Below are 15965 nucleotides of genomic sequence, written 5' to 3' on the forward strand. Positions count from 1 at the left end.
TTATTGGGCTCACTGAAGGCTTATGAATAATAGGTAACAGCTGCATCAACCCTGTAGCACGTGGGTGCCCTCCTCCCAGAAGCTGCATACAGAATCTGCTTTGTAGTTAGCTTTCCACACCTTTTTACTCTGGGTAGAATCTTAGGCAAGAGTCTGTATTGGTTACTTTTCTGTTGCTGTGGTAAAACACTATGCCTAAGGCACATTTATAGAAAAGGGGGTGTATTTAGAGCTTATGGATAAAGAGCATTAGGGTTCATAACGACAAGGAACAGCATTGCAGCAGGCGGGAGGCATGTAGCCAGTGACAGCTCACATCTTGAACTCTTAAGTAGGAAGCAGAAAGGGTGCTAACTGGGAATGGCCTGTAGCTCTTGAAATCTCCCTGCTTGCCTCCATTGACAGCTCTCCTGATTGGCCAGAGCACCAACATCTGGGGCCAAATATTCAAATGCCTAAGACTTATGGGTAACAACATCTCATTCAAACCCCCACAGGCTCTAATGCCCTTCATACACCTTCCTTCTGTGCAGGACTAGCCTAGTCTTGTGAAGGTCTCCTGAGTGCTGGTGATTCGGAGATAGCAGGGGTCGTGGAGGACAGTATTCTTTAACAGTAGGAGATACTTGGTTTGCAAAAACTTCTTTTGATAAAGGTTATTAAATATCCTCAATTTTCACTGTCAAGTTTTTGTGTTATTTCCATGGTGATTTTGTGAATAACAAGTTTAAACTCTTACCCACTTATTTTAATTTTAGTGAAATGCCTTGTCGCTCTCTTCCATACAGTAAAACTTCACATGATCAACTCTTAACTCCACCCATCATCCTTTCAAATTGGCTAATTCTGGATGCTTTAAGCTCTTCTTTCCTTGGTAGTCAAAGATTGAGAGTCTTTTCTTTGTTTCATCCTAGAAGACCCCAAGATGCTCCTTTGAAAATAATAAAGGTTGTAGGTCCTGGTCAGCTAAGACACAGACGTGCCCTGTCCTTTCTTGTAACTTGTATTGAGTAGTAGTTCTGGTTGGTTTGTTTGGTTTTGTTTTTTTGGTGTTTTTTTTTTCCAGAAAAGATTTAACTCCTTGGACTTCTAGAGAAGGTTTAATTCCCTCTGTCACTACTCATTTGTGTCTCCTTTGATTTATAAAACCTGTAAATACTTCAAGTACTTGTTTCTCATTTCATTGGTTTATTAATCAACAGCTTTGAAGTTTTCTAATTACAGTGTTAGGATACATCTTTTTAAAATTCCCTACTGTCTTCTGTTTAATTAGTGTTAAAAGTTTAAAATGTTCAATGCATTCTTACAAAAACTTGAAAACATTTATATATATTCCTGAACTAAGTACTTCATTGGTGTTGTAGCTCAGGAAATCTCTTTCTACTTTCTGAATCATGGTTTGCTCCTAAGCTTGAAGTTCAAGCATAAATAATGACAGCTTTAAGATGCTGTCAGTCAAAACAAACTGCCATTCTTACCAACAAAACTTCCTGAGATATATGCTATTGATGGGAAAGTATTTATCAACTCTTCCTTGGTTCTTCTTTCTTTCTGAACAGCTCCTGGTTATCCATGAATTACTAGAATACTTTTTTCTTTGTAACCTGGGTTGACCCCAAATTTGGTATGTAGTTAAGAATGACCTTGAACTTCCTATCCTCCCGTTCCCACATCCCAAGTGTTGAGATTACAGACATGCATCTGGAATACATTTTACAAAATAAGATTTACTTATCTTTATGTATTTGAGCCTGCCTGAGTTTAAGCCACAAGAGGACATCAGATCCTCTGAAGCTGGAGTTACAACTGTGAGTTGCTAGGTGGGTGTAGGAAACTGAGCCCAGGTACCCTGTAAGAGCAGTAAGCAGCCTTTACCACTGAGCTATCTCTCTAGCTCCTAGAATACACTTGGCTTTAAATATCATTTCATTTAAACTTAATCATCAGTTTCTATTCTGTAAAATTTAGCAATTATTTTTACCGTCATCATTTTGAGTGTTAAAAAACTTAACTTCTATTGAAGCTAAATAATTTCTGGTAAACTCTGTAACTGTGTCTTTAGCTATATCAAGTGAAAGTTTTAAAGTTTAAATCACAATGCATATATAATTGTTAAGAATTTTTCATAAATTCTTTACCACTTGAAATTCCTGCCTGTTTCATATAAGGATATATTTTTAAATAATTATCATACTTTATGATTATTCCATTGAAATTGTTAAATAATACAATAATGGGAAAATAAAATCACCTACATATTTATTCTTATTGCGGTGTTGGGCTTGGCAGCCAAGGGTTCTCAGGTGATAGAAAGATGCTGTACTACTGAGTCATAGACTCTCTGAGCTCATTAAGTTTTAAATTTATATGTCTGATAAACCAACAATAAGGCAACTTCCTAGTTTGAATCTATTTAATAAGAGAAGAGCTCTTTGGGGGTATAAGACTTTTAATGTTCAGTAACTTGCTTTTGTGGCACTCTTAGATGTCAGACACACCTTTACATCCTGAAGTAGGAGAATGCTTCAGTTACGATACCTCCTATGTTTGAACGTTTAGTCCCTATTGAAAGTGACAAAACTAGGACAGGAAGGATTGCAGTAGTTCAGAGCACGTGTTATTCTTGCACAGGTTCTTACCATCATATCAGGTGGTCTACAACTATCAGTAACCCCAACTCTATGGGATCCAGTAACCTCTTCTGACCTCCACAGGCACCTTCCTCATGTGTACACCCATGCACTCGCACACCCACACACAAGTGAAAAATACATCTTTTTTATTGATGATGATGATGAATGTGGTGGCAGGACATTAATTCTAGCATCAGGAGGAGCCTGAGCCAGGAGCATCGTGAGTTCCAAAATAAAACCCTGCCAAAACAACCAATAAGTTGTCGTCTGCTTGAGGTCAAGACCAGCATTACGTGGAGAAGACAGGTAAACTAAGACTGGCAAAGCTAAACACTTAATTCCTGGTATGTAGCATTTCAGTTTTTCTTATTGAAAACACAAGCATGTGTGAAATGTAAAGGCTGGAAAAGCATGTACACAGATCTTAACCATAATCTTCTGAAAGTGGTAAAATGATGGGTGATATATTACTATTTACACCTCTTAGTTGTTCATGCAGTTTCTTTTTGCAACAATATATAATTTAGACATAGAAAAATTTAGTTTTTGTAAGAAATGTTCATTGAATTCCAGAAGGGATTAAAACTTTCACTTAAAATTTACTATTAAACAGAACTTTCATGCTGAAAAGTAGGCTCCCCATCTAAAACTCACAGTACGAAGGATGGTGTGGAAGGTGCACAGAGCTGGTGGCCCTGGAGGTGGCTGCTTGTTTGCTAGAGAAGTGACGGTGCTCATTCAGCATCACTGACTTGACAGAATCCTGAGTGCTGTACTTTCATATGGAGTTAAATATCTCACAGCAGAACCAAAATAACTGGAAGTATGAATAGCAAAGAAGAAGCCGTTTGGTCCCAAAAAGATTTCACATTTTAAACTTCCACTTATACTCCAAATAAGTTTCCCTGTGTCAGGCAATTAACTGCTGCCTTATGTAGCATTAGTACACGGTAACCCAGCTGCCATAATTGCCCTGCAATCAACAGCCTTCTATTTTTATGGCTTAAGCCCCCCCTTTATGGGCCAATGAATATGTAATGAAATAAGGCAAGAAAATAAACTTTATTGTTCAAGATCATTTGAGTGCCATTAAAACTACAATGAATGAGGTAATTTCCAGATAGAAAGGAGTAAATTGAAAATAAAAATACTCTAAATGAGTTCTTACCCTCTCAATAAATGAAAATCTGCATTTAAGAAAAACGCACCACTTTAAATGTATTGTTTTAATAAGAATTCTTTCAAATAAAAATGGAGACCTTGTTTTATATAAATTTTGCTTTATAATAATTTCTGTTTATGTCAGTCAGCATGTTCTCCCTGTTGACTTTTCTACTGCTTCAGTTCTTACAACTGAACCTGTGTTTGCATTGTTCACAACTGTTGAATACAGCTGTTAACTGAGATCCCATCTCATCTGACACTCTGGTCTCTTTTCTCTGGAGGACTTCTTGGTGGCGTTTGTACCTTCCCCTAGGCCTGTTCTCTTCCAGGTTGCACTGACATCACAGACCTGGGTCTGCACTGGTGTTTCTAGCAGACCAATGTCTGAGAACCTTTCTTATAAACTGATTTAACACACGTCAGTATGCAGCTTCCCTCGGATGCGAGTGGCCTACATTTCTTGCTGCTGGTTTCCCATCCTCATCATTGTCTCCATTTCTCAAACACGTCTCCATCTTTTCACTATGTGTCTCCAGTAAGACATTAGGAACACATACTCTGTTTTATTCATGAATAGTGTGTACAGTATACAACAATGCAAAAAAAAACTCATTTAATTCTAAAATTGGTAATAAATTGCTTAGTTTCTAAATATGCACATAAATCTTCAGTTTACATAGTACTGATAATTTTGGATTTGGGGGTATAACGTTGTTAGATCTCATGGATTTTTGTTGTTGTTACTACATTGTGATGCAGATTTTGCTGGTGACTATGTACAGGGAAGGAATCCATGCTAGAATAGAATGCCCTCTCATTTTTGCCTTGTCTACTTGCATTAGCTTTAATACTCATAGTTCTTTGTAATATTTTTAAGCTAGGGTTGGTGTTTAGTAAAAGCAGCACTCAAGAGACAGAAGCAGGTAGACCTCTGAGTTTGAGGGGAACCTGGTCTACAGAGTATGTTCTAGTATAGCCAGTGCTGCAAAGAGAAATCTTGTCTTGAAAACCAAAACCAAAAACCTCCATACCTATAAATGTGCTCAGCCAGGAGGACCTGAAACTGTAACCCTGCCACACATCATAGACACAGGTGGGAGCAGGCCACTCCTCTACTTCCTGTCATTCTTCTGCTCTGAGTATTTCTGCAGCTCATGGGGGAGCCACTTTTAATCTAAATATTAACCAGTATTATAAGTTTCTTGATTTAAAGTTTTGACTAAGACTGATGATAGTTCTAGCATTTTCTTCTCTTTGAACCATTCAGTAAAATTCATCAGTCCTGAAGTTAGTCCACGTTAGGTGCCACTTGGACAGCTTGGTCCCTTGTAACTTATTTTCCCTAGTTATATTATTACAGCCCATGCTAAGTAAGATCTAGAGTCTTTGTTCTGCTACATTTCTTCAATTGTTTTTGTTTTAGACGGGCTTTTGTATACCCCAGGCTGGCTTTGGAACTCACTGAGTAACCAAGAGTAATCAACTGAGCTGCCTATCTCGCCCTCCAAGTCTAGTGTTGTGGCTCTGTAGCAGCACACCTGGCTGTAAGGGCTTAGCTCAGCCTGTTTTCCCTTGAGCACTCACTGTCGCGTGCAGCTGGTCATGTCTTACTGTAAGTGACTAACTGCTAGTAAGTGGCTAACTGCTAATCTAGCTACTCACAGGGAAAATGCATCCACCATTCCTATTTTCCTTCTGCTCGGTGCTTCCCACAGTGGGCTGAATCTTCTGATATCATTTTACCTTATCAAGACAGTCTCCCACACACATGCCACAGACCACCTACCCCAGTGTATGGCCCTCATTGATACTCCCACAAAGTGATTCTAGGTTAGGTCACATGCTAGATAAGCACTGTGTCAACTGAACTACATCCCCAGCCTTCTTTGGTACTTAAGAGTAAATTGCTTAACTTACCACTTTATTCCTAGTATCCTAGAAAATAGGGCATCAGTAAACATTTATGGACGTAAGCGTCATTGGATTCCTGTGTACCATAGGCTACTTGGCCTTTGAGGGCAGTGACTGTGTTTGTTTCAATCTTAATTACTTTTCCAGTGTCTGATTCATTCACAGACAGATATTAACTCATTGTGCTGGATCTGTGAATATGCAATTCATTCTTATTCTTTCTTTTGTTCCTTCATTTTTTCATTTAATGTTCTTCTTCTTTCTCATCTTCCTGTGTGTATGAGTGTGTGTACATGCGTATGTCTGTACATGCACCTAGGCTTCATACATGGTAGGCAAGTACTGTACCAGTGAACCCTATGTTCTCACCTCTGTTTACTTTATACCTGCTGAGATGGTGTCACCTAGCTGTCCACCCTGTCCTTGAACCTAACAGTTCTCTGGCCTGAACCTCTGCCATGGCTGGGATTCAAACTTGTGCCACTGAGCTTAGCTATTACTTCTTTCCTGTACACATATCCCAGTGCTTAATACAATGTCTGGCATACTGTATTTGGTAATGGTTTGCTAATCCAGTCACATTTACTATGATTGCCCTTGTTAATTGTTTCTTTTATGATACTTTATAAAGTGTATTTATCTTACCCCTCTACATAATTAGCTAAGTTGGGTATAAGTTCTATGTTCCTAGTCATTTTTCATCAGGATTTCAAATCATGTGCTTTCAATAAGATATTTGATGTCAGACTCCAACCCCTTCCCCATATGCATTTAAGTTTTCTTACTACTTAAGGCCTTTAGGGTTTTATTTTTAACCTACTGCTATTCAATGTTCTGGTCTAGTTAGTTTCCTATTCATCCTAGCTCTTCAGCTATGTGAAATTTGCTTCTGTTATTTCTCTGAGATGTTTCTTTTTTTCCAAAGATTTCCTTACTTATTTTTATGTGTGTGAGTGCTCTATCTGCACGGACACTTGCAGGCCAGAAGAAGGCATCAGATCTCAGCATAGATGGTTGTGAGCCACCCTAAGGTTGCTGGGAATTGAACTCAGGACCTCTGGAAGAGCAGTCAGTGCTCTTAACCACTGAGCCATCTCTCCAGCCCCCAGCCCACTTTCAGATGTTTCTTTTTTCCATTGTTTGTAATTTTTTTTTTAAGAATTCCTCCTAGATTTGGAAACTTTCTGATTTATCTTGAGTGTCTGTTCTTTTTATGCATTACTCTTAGAAAATGTCTTAGATTTCTGATTTGTCTTTCTGCTGTTTGGTCATACCAGTGACTTCTTTATTTCAGTGTTTAAAATTTTGTTCCTAAGATCTGTACTAGAGCATTTTGAATACTAATGGTTCCCACTTTAGGGTGTTCAACTTACATGTTTGGTTTGAATTTTCTACTTTACAGTAGTATGAAAGAAAGGCAGTGCACATCCAGGAGAAACCATCCTGGAAATTATGGGTGTTCAGTGTCTTCCTGAACTCCGATACATGGCAGACACTCTCTCTAGCAATGATGGACAGGGGCAGTGAGCTGCAGCTCCACCAGCCTCAGCTCCTGAGGTCACAGTGCCATGTCACCAATGGAGCAGGGAGACAAAATGCTTTTCCACTCAAGATATTATCAACTTGTGACACGGTTTCCAGGATATAACCCCACTGGAGGAATGTCTTTATTATGTGTGCTCTAGTCTTGGAATCGTACTTCTTTTCAATCTCAGCTATGTTTTCCATTGTTTCGGTAGGGTTTGCTTTCCTGATACTAATTCTAACACAGTTTTCATCTCTCGTGGTCAGTGGTAGACTCCTCCATACCTGGCAGAGCCAGGAGCCTGCCAGCTGCTTTTGCTTCCAGCATCTGTACAGAGGCACCTGGTGCAGACTTGATGACTAACCTTTGTTTGGGACTCTAAGCCTGCAGTGTTGACAGGCAAGCGTCTTTGGTGATGAGATGAGTAAGAAGAAACACTGTTCCTCCTGCCCATCCCCTTTCCTTCCTGTTAGGCCACCCTCCAGCTTCTTACAATTATTTTGGAAAGTTTTCACTTTCTGTCAACACTTTGGCAGGTGGGCATGCTGCCTTGCTTCCCCTCTAGTCCATGCGTGCACCTTTCTTCTTGTAGGTATATCCTGACATTCTCAGTCTGGTAAAGTCATGTCTCCTTTGTGATGCCATGCGTTCCAAGATGCGCTGCTCAGAGCACATGATTAGGAATTCAACAGAAAATGTATGTCTTCAGTAGTAGGTACACAGTGGAAAATAGACAGGCCCATTTCTTAGTATGGTAAATATAATTGTTTTTGATGAACTTACATTGTCTCTCTGAGATCAGAGACCACAGAATTATTGTATTATTTCCATAGTATTGTAAAAAGCTGACTTCAGTTTTTTCCCCTAGGTTGTTGGTGATTCAACCATCTTTAAAGTTCTTCAGTCCAACATTCAGCACGTGCAGCTCTATGAAAATCCTGTCCTCCAGGAGAAAGCCTTGGCTTGTATCCCAGTCAATGAACTCAAAAGAAAATCTCAAGAAAAACTATTCAGAGCTAGAAAGTTAGATAAAGGTAGTGGCTTCCATAATGATTTACTGCTTATCATGCATCATTGCTAGATAGTAGTGCCTTTAGTTATGTGTTGCACACTATAAATGAGTAACCAGACCTATATGGATGTGTAAGAAATAAACAATAATGGACATATATTTGCTTTTTTAAAAAGTATTCTGTGGTAACGGTAATGTGGAAATGTTCTTATCCTGGCCTTTTAGACATACAGTTCATTGCTGTTGAGTCCTTTTCTGCTGCTGCATGGCCTTTATCACCACCCTCCTCTTGTGTGTGGAGTGGGAAATCTACCCTTAAATGCTAACGCCCTGCCCTTCTTGACCCCCAGCTACGGGCAGTCACTGTCCCCAAGCCTGGCAGCTCTCCTGCATGCGAGTGCTTTGTGCTGGGCTCGCCTGCTTTAGTGTAGCGTCTTCAAGGCTTGCTCCTGGTACAGCATGCTGTAGAGCTGTCTTCTGTGGGAGAGAGACGATGACCCATTATGCGTACATCCATGTCCTGCCCGTCTGGTCACCCATTGGTGGACACTTGTGTTGCTTTCATGTTTAACTCTTATGCTGCTGGGAAAATGGGTGAACAGATACCATTTTGAGGCCTAGGAGGCCTAGTTATAATTATTTGGTATTTTAACTTGAAAGTGCTAATATGCTCATTTTAATTTTTTTTAGAGAAATTACCAAATTTTTTCACAGTTGTTGTACCTTTTTATATTTTTTTTTTTGCTTTCTCAAGTCAGTGGTGCACAGGATTTCAGTTCTTACCTCCAGTAGCAGCTACTCACTACATATATTTACATGTACATATATGTGTTATATATTTATACTTAATATTCATATATAAAACATTTATAATGCTATATATAATTATATAAAACATAAAATATTTTATATTATGCATTATATATAATAACCACGTTGATAGGGTGACGTAGCATCTCAGTTGTGATTTACCTTTCCAATAATGTCGAACGTCTTTCAATGGGCATTTGTATATCATCCTTGAAAAATGTCTATTTAACATTTCTCTTAAAAGTGTTTTTATTCTGGATATGCATTTTTATTATATATATTTTTGGTATATGTATGTTTTTGGGGAAGGTAGAATTTTATGAAATACACAGCAAGTATTATTTGAATGCACTGTTTTTTACTGTGCTACAGATTGAACCCAGTGTCTTGTATCTGTTAAACAAGTGGTTCTCTGTGGAGCTCCACCCACACTCTTTAGTTTTTAAAACAGGGTCTGTGTGTAGCTTGGGGCTGGTGCTGCCTTCGTGATCTTACTGCATCTGCATCTCAAGTGCTAGGAGGACAGGCATGCTCCACTACGTCTAGCTTTAGTGACACAGAATTCATCCCTGCTATTCATCCTATTGTTATTAGATATCATTTATTGGTACAGAATAATTTCACAACAGTTGGCTCTGTATAAGCTGGGATTGCTACTTACACTGAGCAAACCCCTCTACCTCTGTTTTGAAATAAGAGTAATTAAAAAACAAACGAGGGGTTGGGGATTTAGCTCGGTGGTAGAGCGCTTGCCTAGCAAGCACAAGGCCCTGGGTTCAGTCCTCAGCTCCAAAAAAAATAATAATAATAATAATAAAATAAATAAAATAAATAAAAAACAAATGAGTTATTACATTTAAACAGCCCAGAGAAATCGGTTTCATCTTCACAATCATTGGTTAGCATTAATAGTCTTAGGGTTTTGGTTGTTAATATTTTGTGGCTATAGGGTTTTGCTTTTTTACGTGATTGAGTTTTACCCAGTTATCTTACTGTTCGGCACTATGTTTTCTAGGGCGCTGTATACTTGAGGAAACTGATCGCCATGCCTTATAATAGCATTTCATATCTTCCGAGTCCTAGTCACTTGGGGACACGGCGGGCATCCTGTGAAGGCTGCCTTTCTTCTCTCCACAGTGGTGGGGCTGGCGGTCATCTCAGTGTCCTGCACTGTGATTGTGAGTCCTCAAGGCAACACGGCAGTGCTGTTGTATTTTAGATCAAGAATAGAAAAGGGAATGTTCTTTTTTAACCTTAATCTGTTCTTTCCCTGTGCTCTTCATTTCTTGCTGTAAAACTAAGTTTCTAACATGTATCGTTTTCTTTTTTCCTATTCTGAGGTGTGAGATGTATAAGTGTTTTGACTACCATTCTATTTCTGAGTAACTACACTCCCATCTCCATAGGACTCCCCCTCCCCACCCCACACCCCCCGCAGACTGAGGCTGGCACCCCAGGGCCTTCAGCAAACTAGACAAATTGACTATACCGTACCTCAGCCCTGAGAGGACTGTTACCTGCTGGAACAAGGCTAAGGAAGATGCTGACAATTGAATATGACGATGTCATGATTGTTGTACTAGAAAACATTAAATTATTGAGGAAAACTTAAGATTCTCTCTTAGTCAATCAATCCTTGGTCTCTCCATATGGTGCAGTTCTTCAAAATTTGTTTTACCAAGTAGATCTATGGAGAAAATAGTTTAATTTGTTTATACAAAATTTTTCATCTCACATACATTCAGTTCCTTCCTAGTTTGCGTTTTCATATCAGGGACATCTTATTGGGTCTCTGTAGCCTGCTATAGTACAGACATATGTAGCCACTCTACTACACACACATTTAATCTCCACACTTCCCCGCGCAGGGCCTAGGATGACTGTCTGTGTGCTGAATGCCACCCACTGAGGGGCTCACGAAATTACTCCTGTTCATTGCCAATGACTTGATATTGATGTAATTTTAATTGGGTGGCTAGTAGTGTCACTGATTTATAGGACAGTTTTATGTGTTCCAGATTGATACTTTGCTTTGCTAGACACATTAGAATTTTACTACTCCCTACCTCAATGTTCTTTGTATCTTCTGAAACTCAGAAGTTTTAAATAACATAATTTTTCCATTATTGAATTTATATTTCTGGTTGTATCTTGCTTTTAAGAAAACCTTCCCAGGCTAGGGAAGTGGTTCAGGATTAAAGGAAGTGCTTGCCACACAAGAATGAATTCCTGAATTTGAGTTCCCAGAGTTCACACAAAAGACTGATGTAGAGCATATATCTGTAATCTGCACTCCTACAGGAAGATGGGGGATGGAGACAGTGGACTACCAGAAGCTCAGTTATTCTGAATTTACAAGTGACAGAAAGAGATGCTGACTCAACCAGTGTTGAAGGCAAGGATCAACACCAGAGCTTGTCTGCTGTGTACCATGGCACATCCATACACATGCCCATCACATGCACACACTAACACGGCTTTCTGGGGTCCAGTTATAAACATGGTATCTTTTAACTCTTAACTGTTGTAGTGCTCTAGAGAAAGACAGACTTCTGAAGTAAATGTATGAACAGTATCAAATAGCTAGGTAACTACTTGTCTCAACCTAACGGGTGGTCCATTATCTTAAAATTTCTTTAACATGACAGTTTTGTCTTGGTGTTTTTTTTTTTTTTTATTTAGTGTGTTTGTTTTGGTTTTGAGCTGCTGTTTTCCTGTATATCTATGCTAACCTGGACTGCTTCTTACCTCAGTCTCCTGAGTGCTTGAGATTACAGGCCTGCATCATCACATGCAGTGCCAACTTTATTAAATACCATTTATTCACTTTTAAACTATCTTTTGACTGATACAGAAGACCTGTGTCAAAAAGAATAAAGAAGTTTGTCTTTCAGTACACTTTCTTGTTTCATTGATTTTTTTCATATAGTAATATGTTATTTGATTATTAAAAATTGGTAGGTTCATTTATACATGCACTAAGAAAACCAAGCTATTTAATAAACATGCACATTATCACAATGTGCATTAGTCTTAGAGTAAATAGATTCATAGGAATGTGCATGTATATCATAATTCATTTTACCATTGGTTTTGTTTTACAGTACACACATATACATTTTTTAAAAGTTAAAGTTAGTTTGGGTTGTGGTTCATCCTTAGAACTAAAATTTAAAAGTATAGTTTATCAAAAGTTAACTCACACAAGCAGACTTCAGTGATGCCAGTCATACTCATGAAACTGAAGCAAATATAAAGATGCAATATTCTGTTACAACAAAAGCTAGCTGTAGTATTGGTGTCAGTGGCCTAGCTCTTCTTTATGAGGAAAGCAATGGGACAGCATTGACAGCCAAGTGCAACAAACAGAGCCTTTTCAGTGCGTCCGGAAAGACCTTTCAGTACAGCATGTTTTGTTTTGTTTCTAATGTTTTGTTTTTGAATACACTTTTAATTACTTCATGTCTAGACAAGTTGAGATTTTTTAAACAACTTAATGTAAATTTACTCCTTGATTCTAAAAGAGTAATTTAAGTGCATTGCAAAAACCTATTACTAAACAGCTTAAATGACTTTCTTAAAAAACAATTTTGAAGATATCCCATTATATCAGCATTCCTATTGAATACTATTTCAAATACCTGTGACTACCATCAAACGTATTAGATTTTGACATTACACTATGTCTTTCCTTCATAGATATTTTTATTTCTTTTAATAACAAAACATTAAATGTAGAGCCTGAGGGCTGGTAGGATAGGCCTATGGGTTAAGGTGTTTGCCTCCAAGCCTGATGACTTGAGTTCAGTTCCCAGAGACCACATGATAGAAGGAAAGCACTAACTCTGGAAACTGTCCTCTTGTCTTCATACACATGCAGAGCCACCCTACCCCAAGCAATTAGATGTGAAGTGCATGTGCAGGAAGGGGTAGGAGGGGCTGACAAGATAACTCAGCAAGGTGAGCTACTTGTCCCCGTCCTAATAAGCTGAGGATTTTCTGAGGACCCACAGAGTAGGAGAACGGATTCTCACAAGTTGTCTGCTGCCCTTCATACAAGTGTACTGTGACACACAGGAGCATACACACACATGCATGCACATACATCCATGAGTAAATGTAATTTTTAAAATAGATAGGAGATGGTGTTTTATTGATAAATTGGGCAAAATCCTTTGTGCCATGCATACTCGCTGGGGCTGTTTTGTACATTCTAGATATGCTTGTGTATCTGTCTTTTGGTATGCATATCCATGGATAAATTCTATTACACAGTAGAAGCACTGATTTAAAACAAAAGTAGATAGCAGAGAACATTGTCTGCTCTTACAGAGGACCAGGCCACGATTCCTAGTACCCAGATAGAAGCTTACAACCTTCTGTAAGTCCACTCCTATGGGATCTGATCCTGTTTCTGCCCTCCAAGGGTACTAGGCATATCTGGACACACATAGCAAGACACCCCTACACATAAAATAAATCTTTAAAAACTAACAGCATGATATTTATTGTATCTGGTACTCAGACTTCCACCTATGATTCTCTTATCATATTTACCTGTGTATATACCCAGCAAATTTAATATGGCCAAAATTAATATTTTGTTTCATAGTGCTGGTGACAAAACTCTGGACCTTGCACACATCAAGCAGGTAAAATACCACTTAAGCTGTGTTTTTCAAAATCGTATTTTCTATCACCCTTGTGTTTTATGGGTTGATTCTAGGTTGACCACCCCCTGCCCGCATTCCTTGAGACCATGTCACTCTGTTCATTTGCATAGCAGAGACCACAGGGATTCCTTCTGCTCTAACTGCAGTCACACAGCTTACTGTGTGTGTTAGCACCGTTCACAGCATCTGACATCGCTCCTTGCATATTTGTGAAAGCTTTTATCATCTTACGCTTTCATATATTTCTGCTCCCAATCTGAGCATAGAATGTTTTGGATTTTGTGGGCTTTAAACCTTAACTGGTTCTCTTCTAACTTCCAAGGTACTAAAGTAAGTGATGAGGACTTCCTTCTACTGGAGCTCCTACACTGGTTTAAAGAGGAGTTTTTCCACTGGGTGAATAACGTTGTGTGCAGCAGATGTGGTGGAGAGACTAGATCTAGAGATGAGGCCTTGCCACCCAATGACGATGAGCTGAAGTGGGGCGCCAAGAATGTGGAGGATCATTACTGTGATGCCTGCCAGTTGAGCAACCGCTTCCCAAGGTAACAGGGATTTATTATCAAATTAGACTTTTACTCTCCATTTTAACTGGACTTGATATTTCTTTAGGACAGAGGTCTACAGACGAGAGTGGCAGTCTAGAGCAGCCACATCCACATCCTCTGGTTTTCTTAGGACACAACCCACTGACTTACTAGACCTGTGACAGTTTTCTGACTGCAAGAGTTGCTGAATACTGATGACTGTAAGACTAAAGATCAAAATATTTACTGCCTGGTTTTCTCTGTCTTTTCTGTCTCTCTCTCGTGTGTATGTATCTATGTCTTGTGTAGCCCAGGCTGTCCTGGAACTTCTGATTTTTCTGCCTCCACTTGCTGAGTGCTAAGATTGTATGCGTGTATCACAGTGTATCCAGTGCTGGGGACTGAACTTCTAGCTTTGTGCATGTGAAGCAGGCACTTGACCAACTGAGCTGATCTCCAGTCCTCACTGTCTCCTTTTGCAGTTTGTTGACTCCTATTCTAAGGCATACATTTCTTCATATATTCATAGCATTTTAAAGTATGAAAGTGCTGTGGTCTACAGTGACAGTATTGGTGATAGTGACACCGTTATAAAAGTAAAATAGTGCTGTCTTTAATCGTAAGATTCAGGGGTAAAAGTAACTATAAGGGCAGAAGTTGTTTTAACCAGGACTGCCTCTGTCCCAGCCTTTCATATCCATCTCAGTCTCTGCATTTTTCTTGTTTGGTTGATTGGTTTCGTTTTTTGAGACTGAGTCCTGCTGTGTAGCTCAGTTATCCTCCTACATATCAAGATTACACATGTGTACCACTAAACCTGAATATTTTAAACTTGGGAAATTAAAAATTTTCAATTTACTGTTTTCAGCCTTTAGCTTATAAGCATAGTTAGGAAGTTTAGTTTTATTGCACAATAGAAACATTTATTGCAAATGGCGCACGTTTGAAAAGCCTGTTCTGTTGGAGTTTAGCACTCAGCTTGTCCTAATGTGGAACCAGCCCTACATTATACATGAAAGAACATTATAGTACCCGATGCTTGTATAAGATGAGCTTTGCTTTTCTTCAGCATCCACTTACATACTCACCTAGTTAAATCTCTCTTAGGCTTTCTGTTTGCTCTTCCCTGGGCAGCAGAATTAAACTAACAATATAGTATGGAGTGTTTATGGTATTTATGCAAAGTCTGTTTTCTAATCATTTTTCTGCTTTTAGTAGTTGTTTGTACAAAGTTGGGAATAAACTCACTTTTGGGGCTGTTTTGTTATGTTTTTCTAGTACCAGAGCTAGACCTCGGGCCTAGTGTTGCTGATGCAGTGCTTCACCACTGAGGATCACTCTTGCTCCAGTCCGTTTGACTTGGCTCTGGTTCATTGCTATGCCATAATGTAACCTTACCTCTCTTTTCAGTTACAGTGCTAAATTCATTTATCTTTTTTTTTTCCTTTTCTTTTTTTCGGAGCTGGGGACCGAACCCAGGGCCTTGCACTTGCTAGGCAAGCGCTCTACCACTGAGCCAAATCCCCAACCCCTAAATTCATTTATCTTAAGCAAAGCATCTGCTTAGCAGACATCTCATTACAGAGCCAGTTCATTCAGGGCACGACTTCCTTTTCCTTCCAGGTCTGGGGCTAGCCTTTCTGTCCAGCTGGAGCACAAGACACACCAGCCCTTCTCAGTGCAGAGTGAAAATCTCAGTGCTCTCTATTC

The 15965-nt window shown here is 39.1% G+C and overlaps 1 protein-coding gene across 2 annotated transcripts in view; it reads left to right on the plus strand.

Moving 5' to 3' along the window:
• Ngly1 (N-glycanase 1) overlaps positions 1-15965 on the plus strand; it is a 51548-nt gene that overhangs the window by 13437 nt on the left and 22146 nt on the right. For both annotated transcript variants that reach the window (XM_032917210.1, XM_032917209.1), the window contains exons 4-5: positions 8102-8267; positions 14051-14273. In XM_032917210.1, coding sequence (XP_032773101.1) covers positions 8102-8267; positions 14051-14273 — 389 coding nt within the window. The remainder of the gene's footprint in view (positions 1-8101; positions 8268-14050; positions 14274-15965) is intronic.

The sequence above is a fragment of the Rattus rattus genome, chromosome 12 (genome assembly GCF_011064425.1).
Source record: "Rattus rattus isolate New Zealand chromosome 12, Rrattus_CSIRO_v1, whole genome shotgun sequence".
Classification (NCBI taxonomy): Eukaryota; Metazoa; Chordata; class Mammalia; order Rodentia; family Muridae; genus Rattus; species Rattus rattus.